General features: G+C 40.7%; 1 protein-coding gene across 1 annotated transcript in view; it reads right to left on the minus strand.

The window, feature by feature from the left end:
* Positions 1 to 12,852, minus strand: part of VEGFC (vascular endothelial growth factor C) — a 72,055-nt gene that overhangs the window by 14,338 nt on the left and 44,865 nt on the right. The window contains exons 2-3 of the mRNA XM_037055122.1: positions 9,976 to 10,189; positions 8,378 to 8,568 (exon numbers count right to left, since the gene is read on the minus strand). Coding sequence (XP_036911017.1) covers positions 8,378 to 8,568; positions 9,976 to 10,189 — 405 coding nt within the window. The remainder of the gene's footprint in view (positions 1 to 8,377; positions 8,569 to 9,975; positions 10,190 to 12,852) is intronic.

The raw sequence follows: 12,852 nt of genomic DNA on the forward strand, positions 1-12,852 counted from the left end.
GAATTTCGGTTCTCTTCCTTCTACAGAAACAAGGCTTTAAAACATTTAAATTCAAAACTTCATTTAAATGTACAAATGAGTCGTCAAGTAAACCTGCGTGGATTTAAAGTCCCAATTTGCTCTCGAAATCTAAACCATGATCAGTAACAATGGCGAACATGGGACCCTGGCCAGCGGCTTCTTGCTACGATCAGCCTGCAGTACTGTCCCCACAGTCAAGGCACGAGTTGTCGGCTACTTTTAGGGCGATCGGAGCAGCGCAGAAGACGTGACTCACTCCAGAGCCCCAGGATTCAGCACCTCGCTGCAACGTCATACCAACAGTGGGGGATCGTCGAAAACATGTAGGGAACACAGTTACTTGCCACGTGGCCCATGCTACAGACAGATTTACTGAAATGAGGCTAAAGAAGGACATACAGAAATCTGAAAATTGTAAACTGTGGATTTTTTTTCACTTGAAATGTATGCGTTCCAAACACCAGCTGCTTTCCTAGCCTCGGTGCCTTAGGAGGGATAGGCACAAGGTCACACCCAGACAGGAGGACACTTTGATTAGCAACCCCACTTAGAGGCTGTGTGCACTTGAAAAGTCATTTAACTTCTCAAAGCTGACGATGATATTTGACTCCAGATTTCATGAGACAGTTATAAAAACTACGTAAGCTAATACATATACATGTGACCTACATAGTGGTCACTGTCTAGGTGTCAGTTTTTAAATTGTTTGCATGTGTTCTCTGGATTCCAGCTATCCTCCAGAATGCTCGATTCTACATAAATAATTTCAACACATGACCTTGACGTATCCCAGCACTACGATTTTGACCAGTTTCTTCTCTAAAAGACATTTGTTTATGCAGTTTGGATAAGAACTTTTTCTAGGTGAAAGGTCTCATTGGCAGAAGCCCTTTACACTATGCATAACTATTTTAAGAAAGATAATTCTGCAGTGCCCGTAGAAAGTTCAGTACTCCCCATGACCTCGGTGGACCCTACTCGAATAACCAGAGCTACAAAACAAATAGGAAGTGGCTTAGAAAACAAGCCATTTCTCATATGTTCCATATTTAACTTTTGCAAATGACTTGAGCTCTGTGACAGCAGGGAACAGTACAAAGATGCAGAGCCCAGCTCACAAAAGCCTCCATTTTTTGTCTACTATGCGGGTAGGTGCTTGTGCCTGGAGCTTAGAAGAGCCATTTAAAAATCTTCCATACTAACCTTGTGATTGAAGTCTCAGGCATTGGTAAGATTACCTGGTGAGATCATAAAATCTCTAGTCACAGAAACATTTACAGGGTGAAAGGAGGCCGATGAGCTGTGAGGCACACCTGGGAAGGTGTGGGCAGACAGAAAATCAGGCAGGGAGAGTGGATAAACCCAGGGAAGGCAAAGAATGACAGGAGAGCTTCAGAAAGGTGTCTGTGGTCACAGGGGCCAGGGTCTCAGGGACACCAAGTACAGAAGGCCACAGTGGAGACAACCGGGCACCAGGGACAGCTCTAAGGACGGACGCAGGACAAGGGCTGTGAGGACAGGAGCCCCGTGGCAGTGGAGGGGCCAGAGAAGCCCCAGGTGACTGAAGAGAAGGGGCTCCGATGGCTCTGGCCGCAGGGGACACGTGCGTAGCGGACCAGTAATCCTTGAAGGATTTGCCAAGGTCTCTCTCCAGTGACACAAAGCAGAACAGAGACGGAGAGCGAAGGATAAGGCCTGATTGAGATAAGGGTTATTGTGGAGGAGTGAAGGATGTTTTTCAGCCCTAAGGGTGGCCATTCCAGACCCCACGTGGCCTGTGTCCCCAGGCAAGAGCTCAGATCTTGCCTCCTCGGTGACTGGTGACTCAGGTGACTCCCAGGGCATCTGTCCACAGTCAGGACCCCTCTGAGAGTATCAAGTGTGTATTGGGACCTGGGGCTGGGAAGAACATTCCAGCGAAATGAAGGTCAGTTAGATGCCCATGAAGACAGTACCTTCCCAGGAAAATAAGTCTGGCTCGATACTTTCAAGGAGAAGAGATCTGTGTTGGCAGACACACTACTAAAAAGATAAAGGGGCAGGTAAAGAGGGATTTCAAAAATAATCCCCGTTCAGAGAAGTGTTTAATTTCCTGTAACTTGGAGAAATCATGTGGCTGAAAACTGCAGTAAAGCTTGGGAGAAAAATATACCCATAGCTTAGCTAATTAAATAAAGTAAAAAACCTTAACGATCGGTGTTTCATTTCTCTTGTTCAAATGTAAAGAGGCAATTGATCAGCTGGATTCAGTTAATTCTATCAAAAGGAATAAATAGGTCAAAACACTGGAGCAAAGATAAATTCTTCTCGAAACCTTTCTACCTCCAACTTTTGACCTGAACGTTGCAGGGGGTTTCTTTAATTCTCTACGTGACTACGCCACAGCGTGGAAAAGAGGGAGGGGTCCAGAGAAAGACATCTGTGACCAATACGAAAAGGAGGGGAACTCTGAATAATCGAGTCTGACGTGTGTGTCCATTTCAGGAAAATCAGGGACCTCTGAGAGGGCGCTGTGGGGGCAGGAAGTCACTGCACCTCAGCCGGCTCCTGCCAGCAAAGGACCTCTGCCGTCTTCCAGTCTCTTCTGTGCTTAAGTGCATGCACTGATTGACAGTTTTCATTTCGAGTGATTACATAATCACTACCTTTACAACAAGTACAGTAAATTCTGTCTTCTTTACTGAATGAGTGTGGATTTTATGTAGCTATATTTAATGCCTATGCTACTAAGAATGGCCATATGCCTTTTTTCCTAATCAGATAATAAGTCTTAAAAATGTAAACTTCTCTGAACTAAAAATATTAATAACTAGAATCACATATAAACTCACGTCTCCCTTCTAAAATAAATCCATATACTTTTAAAATAACTGGCAAGTTCCCTTCTCCACTAGAGATATAAGAGTAACCAAGGGGATAATCTCAAAAACAGGCAGACATTAACTGGAGTCCTGAATTTTCGATTTAGCACTCCCATGACTTGGAAAAATTATCCAACTTCCCTTGGCCACCACTGCATTATAAAATAGGGACAATAATATGGTGATTTCATAATAGGGCTGCTTGGATTCCCCTTATCTTCCCGATTTGCCTTCAAGATTGAGTTGAATCTTTGGCTGATGAATTACAAATTTTAAAATTTCTGTTTAACATTGTTCCTTGTCTTGTTTTCAGTAACTGCTTAGTGAGAACCTATTACAAGCCACATGCCAGGTGCCTTGCTCGACTGTCAAGAAAACAGTCATCAATCAATCTATGCAACCCACAGGGGAGCAGAACTAACAGTGGGGGTGACCTAGAAAACACTTCGTACAGGCTATTATGCTGTGTCAGAATTTTCAAAACACCCACTAGTTTACCACAAATGCTGTTAGTGAGCAAGAACTCATGGTTCCACCCTCTTCTGGAAATCTGTGCTTGCAGTTACATGAACAGCTGAATCCACACAGTTCCTATAATTTTCTCTCGAAGAATCGAGGTCTCTTCAAACACATCAGTGTTTGATTCTTTACATTTTAATAAAGATTTTAATAATAGATTTTAATAATAGATTAATAATTAATTTTAATAATAGATTCTTTACATTTTAATAAAATAAGAATTCTTACACTATTATCAGACTATTTGGGGCTTTAATGTGTATACAATAATATCTTCTAATTCAGATTTATGCTCATCGAATGCCAAATTCATGTACTCAGCATTTGTTGACACTGTGTACATACGTGTGCTCAGTCAACACAGACCGACGGTGACCATCAGAATTTGATATTTAGAACATGACGCTTTTCCAAAAATAGTTTTATGCTATAAAGTGAATTGTTCTTAAGACATTAACTCATATCTAATTTAGGGTTTCAATAATTGTAAAATTCAGTATGGAGACTCATGCTAGTCTATCAATGTATGCCTATTGAATGAGTTGCCGGTTGTAGTGATCAAAAGAACTTACATAAAGCAGGCATGTAAACAAGGCTGGAAAATTAAAAGAAAAAACCCGACTGTGTTTTCTGCAAAACTATAATTTAAAAAGGAAGTGGCGACCATTTCCAACTGAGGGTCTCCCCGTCACTATCAACTGGAATTTTTTAATAAGAGTATTTAAGAGTTAATTCTCACCAACAAGCACGAACTTCAAAAACAGCCACTTTTTGAAACAATAGGGTGTTTACCCAGCACAGCGACAGTTGTAAAGCAACAATCCCTCTTTCTACTTATTTTTCAGGCGACTCAAGAAAAAAGGCACAGAACTTCCTTACCGAGAAGATCCTGGAATAACCACACACGAACACGCACCCGACAACCGCCTCCCTTTACGCCTCCACACCCGGAAAGAGAACCAGTGTCTCATCAAAGCATGGTGTCTCACAACCATATTTAATGTAAATATTCCAACCTAGAGGCTATTACTTAGGTATGGAAGCAATCTGTAGCCCCTGGACTGTGTGATTAATAATGGCAAAATCAGAAACACTACACGGTAATTGAAAGAAATAATCCCCCACCCCAAATGGGGAAAAGTGAACACTGAAAATTTATTTTTTGCATTTCATTTTTTGCTCAACTGAGCATATCATCCACATAGCCAACCGTCTTTGGAGCTTAATTCGGTCTGGAAAGAACATGGGAGGGCAGATCCTGACAGATTTAAATCTGGCCCTGCATCAATTTTAAGATATTATTATACATAAAATGTATGTTCAGTGCTGTCATCATAACAAAAATACCACCCAGGAGGTATCAAAATACTGCATAAAACTTGTGGAGACGATCAGTACTTTGATTTGAAAAAAAAAGTGCTACTTTTAATAGATGCATTGATTTTTTTCTTAAGGCAAATGTGACTCCTAAAGAAAGTTTTGGGTGGCTGTGACTGGTGCAGAGTTCTGTTTTCCCCATCTGGATAAAACCTGATTTCCAACAAGTGTACATGCCAAACATTAATTAGCCGAAGATTCAAAACAAACCCATTCCACTTGTTGAATACATATGAGTGTAATAAGCTAATTTTTCAGACTGCCACAGGGTTCTGTCTCATTAATGGAAGGACCATCTCTGTCTGTAGTGCAAAATAGTACCTTTAAGTTTCAGTCTGTAATTGCACATTATACTTAGGTTTAAAAGAATTTGCTGTCAAAGAAAATTCTATGAAAAACCCAGCTTAACTCAAATATAATCTGGAATGCTTTTGTGCTTTTATTATTTCTTTATAACATAATTAAAAAGTAGAATAGCCACTTCTCTTGAAGATCGTAGCACAAATTGCAACTGATCCTGTTCAGGTATTTCAGAGTGAGCCAGAAACCGAACTCCCAGGCAGAGCTGCCTTCCTTATCGCCTCGGATGCCCATCCGAGGATGCCCACGGGAGCCCCGGGGGTTCAGAAATTCTTTTTCCTTCCTGTCTTCTGGGAAAACACATAAGGGAAATACTAACATTGAACTAACTTCTCAATCCAAATATCTGGCTAAGAAGCAGATGACTTCCTTCTGCTGCTACGCCCGCCATCAAATAACGGACCTTCTGCAAAATCCACATTCTACTCTTCGGTTCTATCTCTTAAATACACAACTACTCATAAGAAAACATACTGAAAGGGTATGTTTATGGAAGGCGTCACAAAACCACCCAAGCAATTGAAGCATTCGGCAGCCCCGGGTCTGAGTGGGGGGGGAGATGTCGCAGAGCAGGTGCTATTGATTAGGTCACTGGAATGCGGGGTGCAGATGGTTCCACTTTGCAACTAAGCAGGCTCCTCACACACTCTGATAACACCCCCTCCGTGAAGCCCAGAAAGGAATGCCTAGGAAGTTTCCACAGAGCACATGGGTGTCACTTGACTCAGGGTCCTCTGTCCTTACAACGTGTTTGAGTCCAATGGGTGACTTTGGTTGCTAAATGATGTGTCTGGAACTCCTTTGACAAAATAAAAACTCTGTTTCCTTCAAAAATAGAGCAGTTAAGAAACGTCCTTTTATGTTTGAAAGAAATCACCCCGCACTCCCATTGATACTACATTGAAAATATCATACAATAAACTTGGGAAGAGGCGTTCCTTGAGCACAAGCTTCTAGAAGCTGCCCTATTAGTAAAAATGGTCGATGCAAGCACTCGTTCCCTTCAGGAGTCTCACTCCTTGCTCTCCCTGGGTGTGTAAGTGTCCTTGCCATGCATCCCCACAGTTGCTCTTCTCCAACACGGCCTGCTCTCGGTGCTGGCTCAGCTTACTCAGCTGCAAGCTCCATTCATTCATTTAGGCCCCACGTGCCCCTGTGGGCCCATTGCACATAGTGGGGGGGGGGCTCACCATGCTCCCACAATTCAATTCAAGTTAAAACTACCCCTTTTACTGCATGAGTAAGTCTGAGTGGATTCTTCAGGAGGGGGAAGGGCATGACATTACAAAATCAAAAGATTATCAATGACTGAATCTTGGCTTTCCCTCTTCTCTCCTAATCCATTGATTTTCTAAGTAGTGCCAACCACACAGGGCCTCCAACCACCTTTATCAATATGATGTGTCCTTCCAAACCTGCAGCCAATGGCCCAGTCACTGCTGCAGAGTTCTAGAATGATATACCCAGGCTTTTTCTGATCGCTCTGTCTACATGCCGCTCAGATTCTTCAAAATCAGTATATGCAATGCTCTAACTGTGACCTCAGATCCGTTCTCTTTAAGTCTCTATTCTGCTAGTGCCAAGCGTTTGCTTGCCGTGTGCCAACTACTGTGCTATATGCCCCAGGGAGCTAACCCAACAAGCTTTGCTTTCGTGGAGTTTAGGGCCTGGGGAGTAAATCCAGCTGAGAGATAAGGTAATGCTGCTGCAACCCGAGCAGAAAGGGAGCTATCGCAGACCAGAAGTGATGTCTAGACCTACGCAAGAGTAGCAATCAGCTAGATAAGCGGAGCCATGGGGATGGTGTGCCGGGAGGTGTTTCAAACACAGGGCGCAGTATTGTAATGACTTGGAGAGAAGAGATATTGACATAATTTAAAGAAGAACATACTTTGGTGCCGGGTGAAAGTAGTATTTGAGGGGAAAAGCACTGACAGTTGAGGCTGCAGATGCAGGGAGCAGCCAGGCCATGAAGGCCCTGGGAACCACGGGAAAGGATTTAACCTACGAAAGAGTGTCATTCAAAATATTAAAAAACTTAGAATGTTTATGTCAACCAATCAGAACTGATGCTAGTCTGAGCCATCCAATCAAAAAAGAGCAGTTCTCAACACACCAGCTGCGTGCTGACTCAGTCCCAAGAATGCAATGTTCCTGAAGAGTTTTGAGCAGTATCTGATATATCACTAGGAAAAAAATCAACAACTATCNGGGTGAAAGTAGTATTTGAGGGGAAAAGCACTGACAGTTGAGGCTGCAGATGCAGGGAGCAGCCAGGCCATGAAGGCCCTGGGAACCACGGGAAAGGATTTAACCTACGAAAGAGTGTCATTCAAAATATTAAAAAACTTAGAATGTTTATGTCAACCAATCAGAACTGATGCTAGTCTGAGCCATCCAATCAGAAGAGAGCGGTTGTCAACACACCAGCTGCGTGCTGACTCAGTCCCAAGAATGCAATGTTCCTGAAGAGTTTTGAGCAGTATCTGATATATCACTGAGGAAAAAAATCAACAACTATCAACAACTGAACCTAGAAAAAAAAAAGAAAAACAAAAGCAAACTAAGCCAAAAACTAGAACATGAACAAAATCACAGAAATGGAGATCACAGGGAGGGATATCAGTGGGGAGGGGGAGGGAGAGAACAGGGGAAAAGGTACAGGGAATAAGTAGCACCAATGGTAGGTAGAAAATAGACAGGGGGAGGGTAAGAATAGTATGGAGAAGCCAAAGAACTTATATGTATGGCTCATGGGCATGAACTAAGGGGGGAATGCAGGTCGGAGAGGGTGTGCACAGCAGAGGGGAATAAAGGGGAGAAAATGGGATAACTGTAATAGCATAATCAATAAAATACATTGAAAATATAAGTAACTTACTGCCAAATGAAAATCTTTGTCCTTGAAGATCAACATGTGTGTGTGTATGTGTGAGGATGTGTGTGTGTATGTATATGCATGCATGTATATGTTTGTGTGCATGCGGATTCACACACATTCCTATGCATATTTTTTCTTTTCTCCACTTGGCTTTGACACCGCAGTGTGAGTTCACTGAGCACCGGTTACTTTGTGATACCATATCACCCAAACCACAAAACATCGAAAAGTGACCTCCATCCCCAGAGAGAATGCCAGACACTCCGAACCGCGCAAAGGTCCTGCACGGGGCCCACAGTTTAAACAGATGGCCGGGAAGGGCAGGGCGGGGCCGTGGGCGGCGGGCGCAGACACCTACCGTCTTGCTGAGGTAGCCTGTGCTGGTGTTCATGCACTGATGCCCCTCGCTGTTGCAGCAGCCCCCACATCTGTAGACGGACACACATGGAGGTTTAAAGAAGGTGTTTGTGGCTGCTCCAAACTCCTTCCCCACATCTACACACACCTCACGCGGCATGCATTGAGTCTTTCTCCACTCATAATCAATACCTGTCGAGTCACAGGGAAGGCCAGAGGTTACACAGAAGCCACCATGGCGGAAACAGCCCACAGCAGTCGGACGTCGCTTACATTTGATTTCAGAGTTGAAGATCGACATTGCAGAGGTAACTTTAAAGAAATAACTGACGTATCCTAAATGGCCCTGTGAACTGCTGTCCACTACCGTACACCACAGAGCACGAAAGATGTGTTTTTCAAATTTCTACAGCCATGTATCAGGCTGAATGAGGATTATGCTTTCTTAAAATAACATCAACATTCCCCAGCACTTACATTTGGTTTTCTCCACGAAGAAAACACAAACTTAGCATGGAGATGTTGCCAAGATTTGCACGGACAGTCATGCTCATTTGCTATAATATGCACTGTTTTCATGGTCTCAAAGCAAACAGGAACATGATTTGACTTTTCTTTTTCAACGGAGGTGTAAATGAGAACATGGCTATGGCTTTGGACTCAATTCAAACATCAATTTTAGGCAGGCTATTTGGCAATTTTGGGTAATGTCAAGGTTGATGGTAGCTACTTGAAATACAAGGGTATTTTCTACCAACTGGAACATGCATTCCAAACTACATTTTTTTCAGAAAAGTCAAATTTTCCTGTTCCTTTCATGCTTTTTCTCAGAATTTTGCTTCCAATGACTCACAGCACCATTGACTTTTTACTGCATTACAAATAATGTACATCTTAAATGTTCTAATCTATGGGCCCATATTTCCCCTAAAATAAAATCCTATGGGGAAAAAAGGACCAACTTTTCATTATTGAACCAGGAAACCATTTTGTTTGATTGGCTTTGTTCTAAAAACACTTTGCAATCTTAAACATTAATAGAAACTAATGTCTAACAACTGAAGGGAATTACTTTTCAAAAGTAATCTACCAATTTATACTATGCCAATTTGTGCAACATCATAATTTTTTGTGACACTTTTTGCAGGATCTCTCAGAGACTTTACCAAAGTTCCCCGTCAAGCCTGTTACCTGTGAACCAATCAGGCAACAAGCAGTACTTAAAAAGATGAGTTGGAATGATTTAGAAATTAAGCATTTCTAAATTATTTTGCAAGATACAGAATGTTTGCATGATTAACCTCACAGTATAAAACATATCTACATGTTTTAAAATTTTCCAATGACATTTCACCTAATTAAAAAAATACTGAAGTGCATCAAGAGGCAGGCACTCTCCTGTCTTTATAAGTATTTCAAAAAATTATCTCATCCACTTACAGTGAAGTCATAAAATGCTGTATTTGAAAAACAATATTTACTTTCGTCTCCAAACTATTCAGCGGTACAAATACTGAAATTAAAGGCTGAGGCTGGCAACCTACACTGGGTTGATGTATATATATAGCCCTTTTTAGATATGTATTTCCCCATTCTTACTTTTCAAGATCTCTGTATTATAATGTGCGGCAGCAAATTTTATAGTGTCTTCTGTCCTGGTGCCGATGTTGGGCTGTTCTTCACCCTGTTGCCAGCCTCCTCTCCGTAACTGACACTTGTACATTTTCCAGTACTCCGGGTAGAGCACAGTCATGAGTTCGTCCACATTGGACACCTCACGCAGCTGCTCCTCCAGATCTCTACCTGCATAAGCCTGTGGAAGAAACACACAAGGTCAAGTCCTTATCGGAGTGAAGGATTTGTACACAGAGCCACTGAAAGACCTTTAGGTTTAATATTACATGTGCTGGATCCACAGTAAAATATTTGGAATCATCCCTGAATCATAGAAGATTTCATGGCAATCTATTCATTAATATATTAATTTGGATAATTACCACAATCAAAATTAAGTTAAATCCCACCATTAAAATATATATTTTGTTTTTAAGACAAGAAGTTTGTGATATAATTTTAATAATAATTTTTGAAGTAGTTTGTTTTATTTATAGTTATTTTATATAAATGTAAAGTTTATAAGTTTGGAAATTTATTCAAGCTTGTTACCTTCCAATAGAAATAAAATTAAACTGAACTCCATTCTCATGCTTTGCTTCATTTGCAGTTACCAGCATCGATAAAATATAATTAAGCAGGATGCTTGAAATTAGGAATCAGTTTTACAGAAGCTATTTTAGAATTGATAATCTCATGAAGAATGGAATTTCAGCAACAGCATCACAAAAAGGTTTATATATTGGCAGAATCTCCAGTGTTTCCAAAAAAATTAATCATCAAGATTTATTCTGGTATGAAAAAGACATAGTATAATCAGAATTCTGCTTACAAATAGTTAATTGTCTCTATTAGTGCATCTAATTAAGTGGAACATCCCATGTTATATTCAAGTAGTTACTCTACTCAAGAAAAATACATCTTTAAAAATCATGCTTTGAAATTATGGAAAAATGATACATTGTTTAACTTTATCTGCAAAGTGAAATGCAACATGACCTGTTGGTTTTATAGTGACATGACTGACCCCCCCAGTCCAGGTACATAACAATACATTGAACATTAGACATTGGAGTTGTTAACAATGCAGGTACCTGCCTCCCACATCCGTCAGCCACGCATCTTGGTTGGAGACACTACATTCTAAAAAGGTATAGTTTCCCCTTTCTAATTTTTGAAGAACAAAATTAATAACTTCACTTTAGAAATAAAAATAATATTTAATTAGAACACTTTCCACCACTATTTTATTTACTTTTAGTATATTTTATTGATTATGCTATTACAGTCGTTCTAATTTTTCCCCCTTGACCTTCCTCCACCTGGTACCCTCATTTCCTTCACCTGGTACTCTCATTTCGTCCACCAATCCCTCCCCTTAGTTCATGTTCATGGGCCATACAGGTAAGTTCTTTGGTTTCTCTATTTCCTATAATTTTCTTAACATCCCCCTGTCTGTTTTATACCTACCAATTATGCTTCTTAATCCCAGTTCTTTTCCCTCATTCTCCCTCTCCCTGTTTTAGGCTAATCACTCTCAAAATGATCTCCAAATCTATGATTCTGTTCCTGTTTGGTGGTTTGTTTTTTTTGTTTTGTTTTTTAGATTCAGTTGCTGATAGGTGTGAGTTTGTTGCCATTTTAATGTTCATAGTTTTGATCTTCTTCTTTTTCTTAAATAAGTCCCTATAACATTTCATGTGATAATGGCTTGGTGATGATGAACTCTTCTAGTTTTACCTTGTCTGAGAAGCACTTTTCCTGCCCTCCCATTCTAAATGGTAGCTTTGATAGGTAGAGTAATCAAGGTTGTGGGTGCTTTTCATCACTTTGAATACTTCATTCCAGTCACATCTTGCCTGCGAAGTTTCTTTTGAGAAATCAGCTGACAGTCTTGTGGGTACTGTCCTGTAGGTAACTCCCTGCTTCTCTGTTGCTTCTTTTAAGATTCTCTCTTTATCTTTAACCTTTGGGATTTTAATTATGATGTGTCTTGGTGTGGTCCTCTTTGGATCCAACTTGTTTGGGGCTCTCTGTGCTTCCTGGATTGTATGTCTATTTCCTTCATCAAATTAGAGAAGTTGTTTTTCATTACTTTTTCAAATCAGTTTTCAATTTCTTGCTCTTCTCCTATCCTTCTCGCACCCCTGTGATTCAGATGTTGGCACTTTGGGAGATGGCAGTCCAGTATCAACGGTCCCTTTAAACAACAATCAAGTGAAAGGCTATGCTATATGCAAATTTAACATTCACTTAATAGTTTTATAGCATTGAAAATGCATGGAGGAAGGCAAATGGTTGAATTGTGAAAAATTTCCTCTTGCCTAAAATCCTGTACTTCTCCCACATACAATTAGTCAGAACTGAAAGCATGGGCAAGTGTCCACTGAAGAAATGCATGGGCACACTACTGCATTTTCACAGAGTGGCCAAAAAGAAGCGGATCTGACTAGTTGCCTAACACGTCTATACTCAGGGGGAGAGGGGAGAAACAAGTCAATGTCCAGAAGGAGAGTAAAGGGCATTTATATTTATCTTAACATGCAAATGTTATCTTTAAAGGTCTGACTTCAGTAATATTTTCTATTTGAAGAAATGCACATTGTCATGGACAATTTCATAAAATGAAGCGGAGGGAAGATTACTTGGTCCAACGGTCAGTTTAATGAGATGGGAAATGTACTAAAAGTTTTAAAAGGAAATATTTTTCATATTATTCATCACCTTCATCTTTTTGTCCTACAAAAGCAGATCATTGGTGGGAATCTATTATAAGGCAGTTGTTGAGGTCCAGAGCTAAGCTCCCATTAGCTGGTTTTCTTTTGTCTGAAAATAGGTTCAGAGCCAATCATTAGAATCAGT

This window comes from Sturnira hondurensis, unplaced genomic scaffold (genome assembly GCF_014824575.4).
Source record: "Sturnira hondurensis isolate 20B ecotype Veracruz unplaced genomic scaffold, ASM1482457v3 Scaffold0008640, whole genome shotgun sequence".
Taxonomy (NCBI): Eukaryota; Metazoa; Chordata; class Mammalia; order Chiroptera; family Phyllostomidae; genus Sturnira; species Sturnira hondurensis.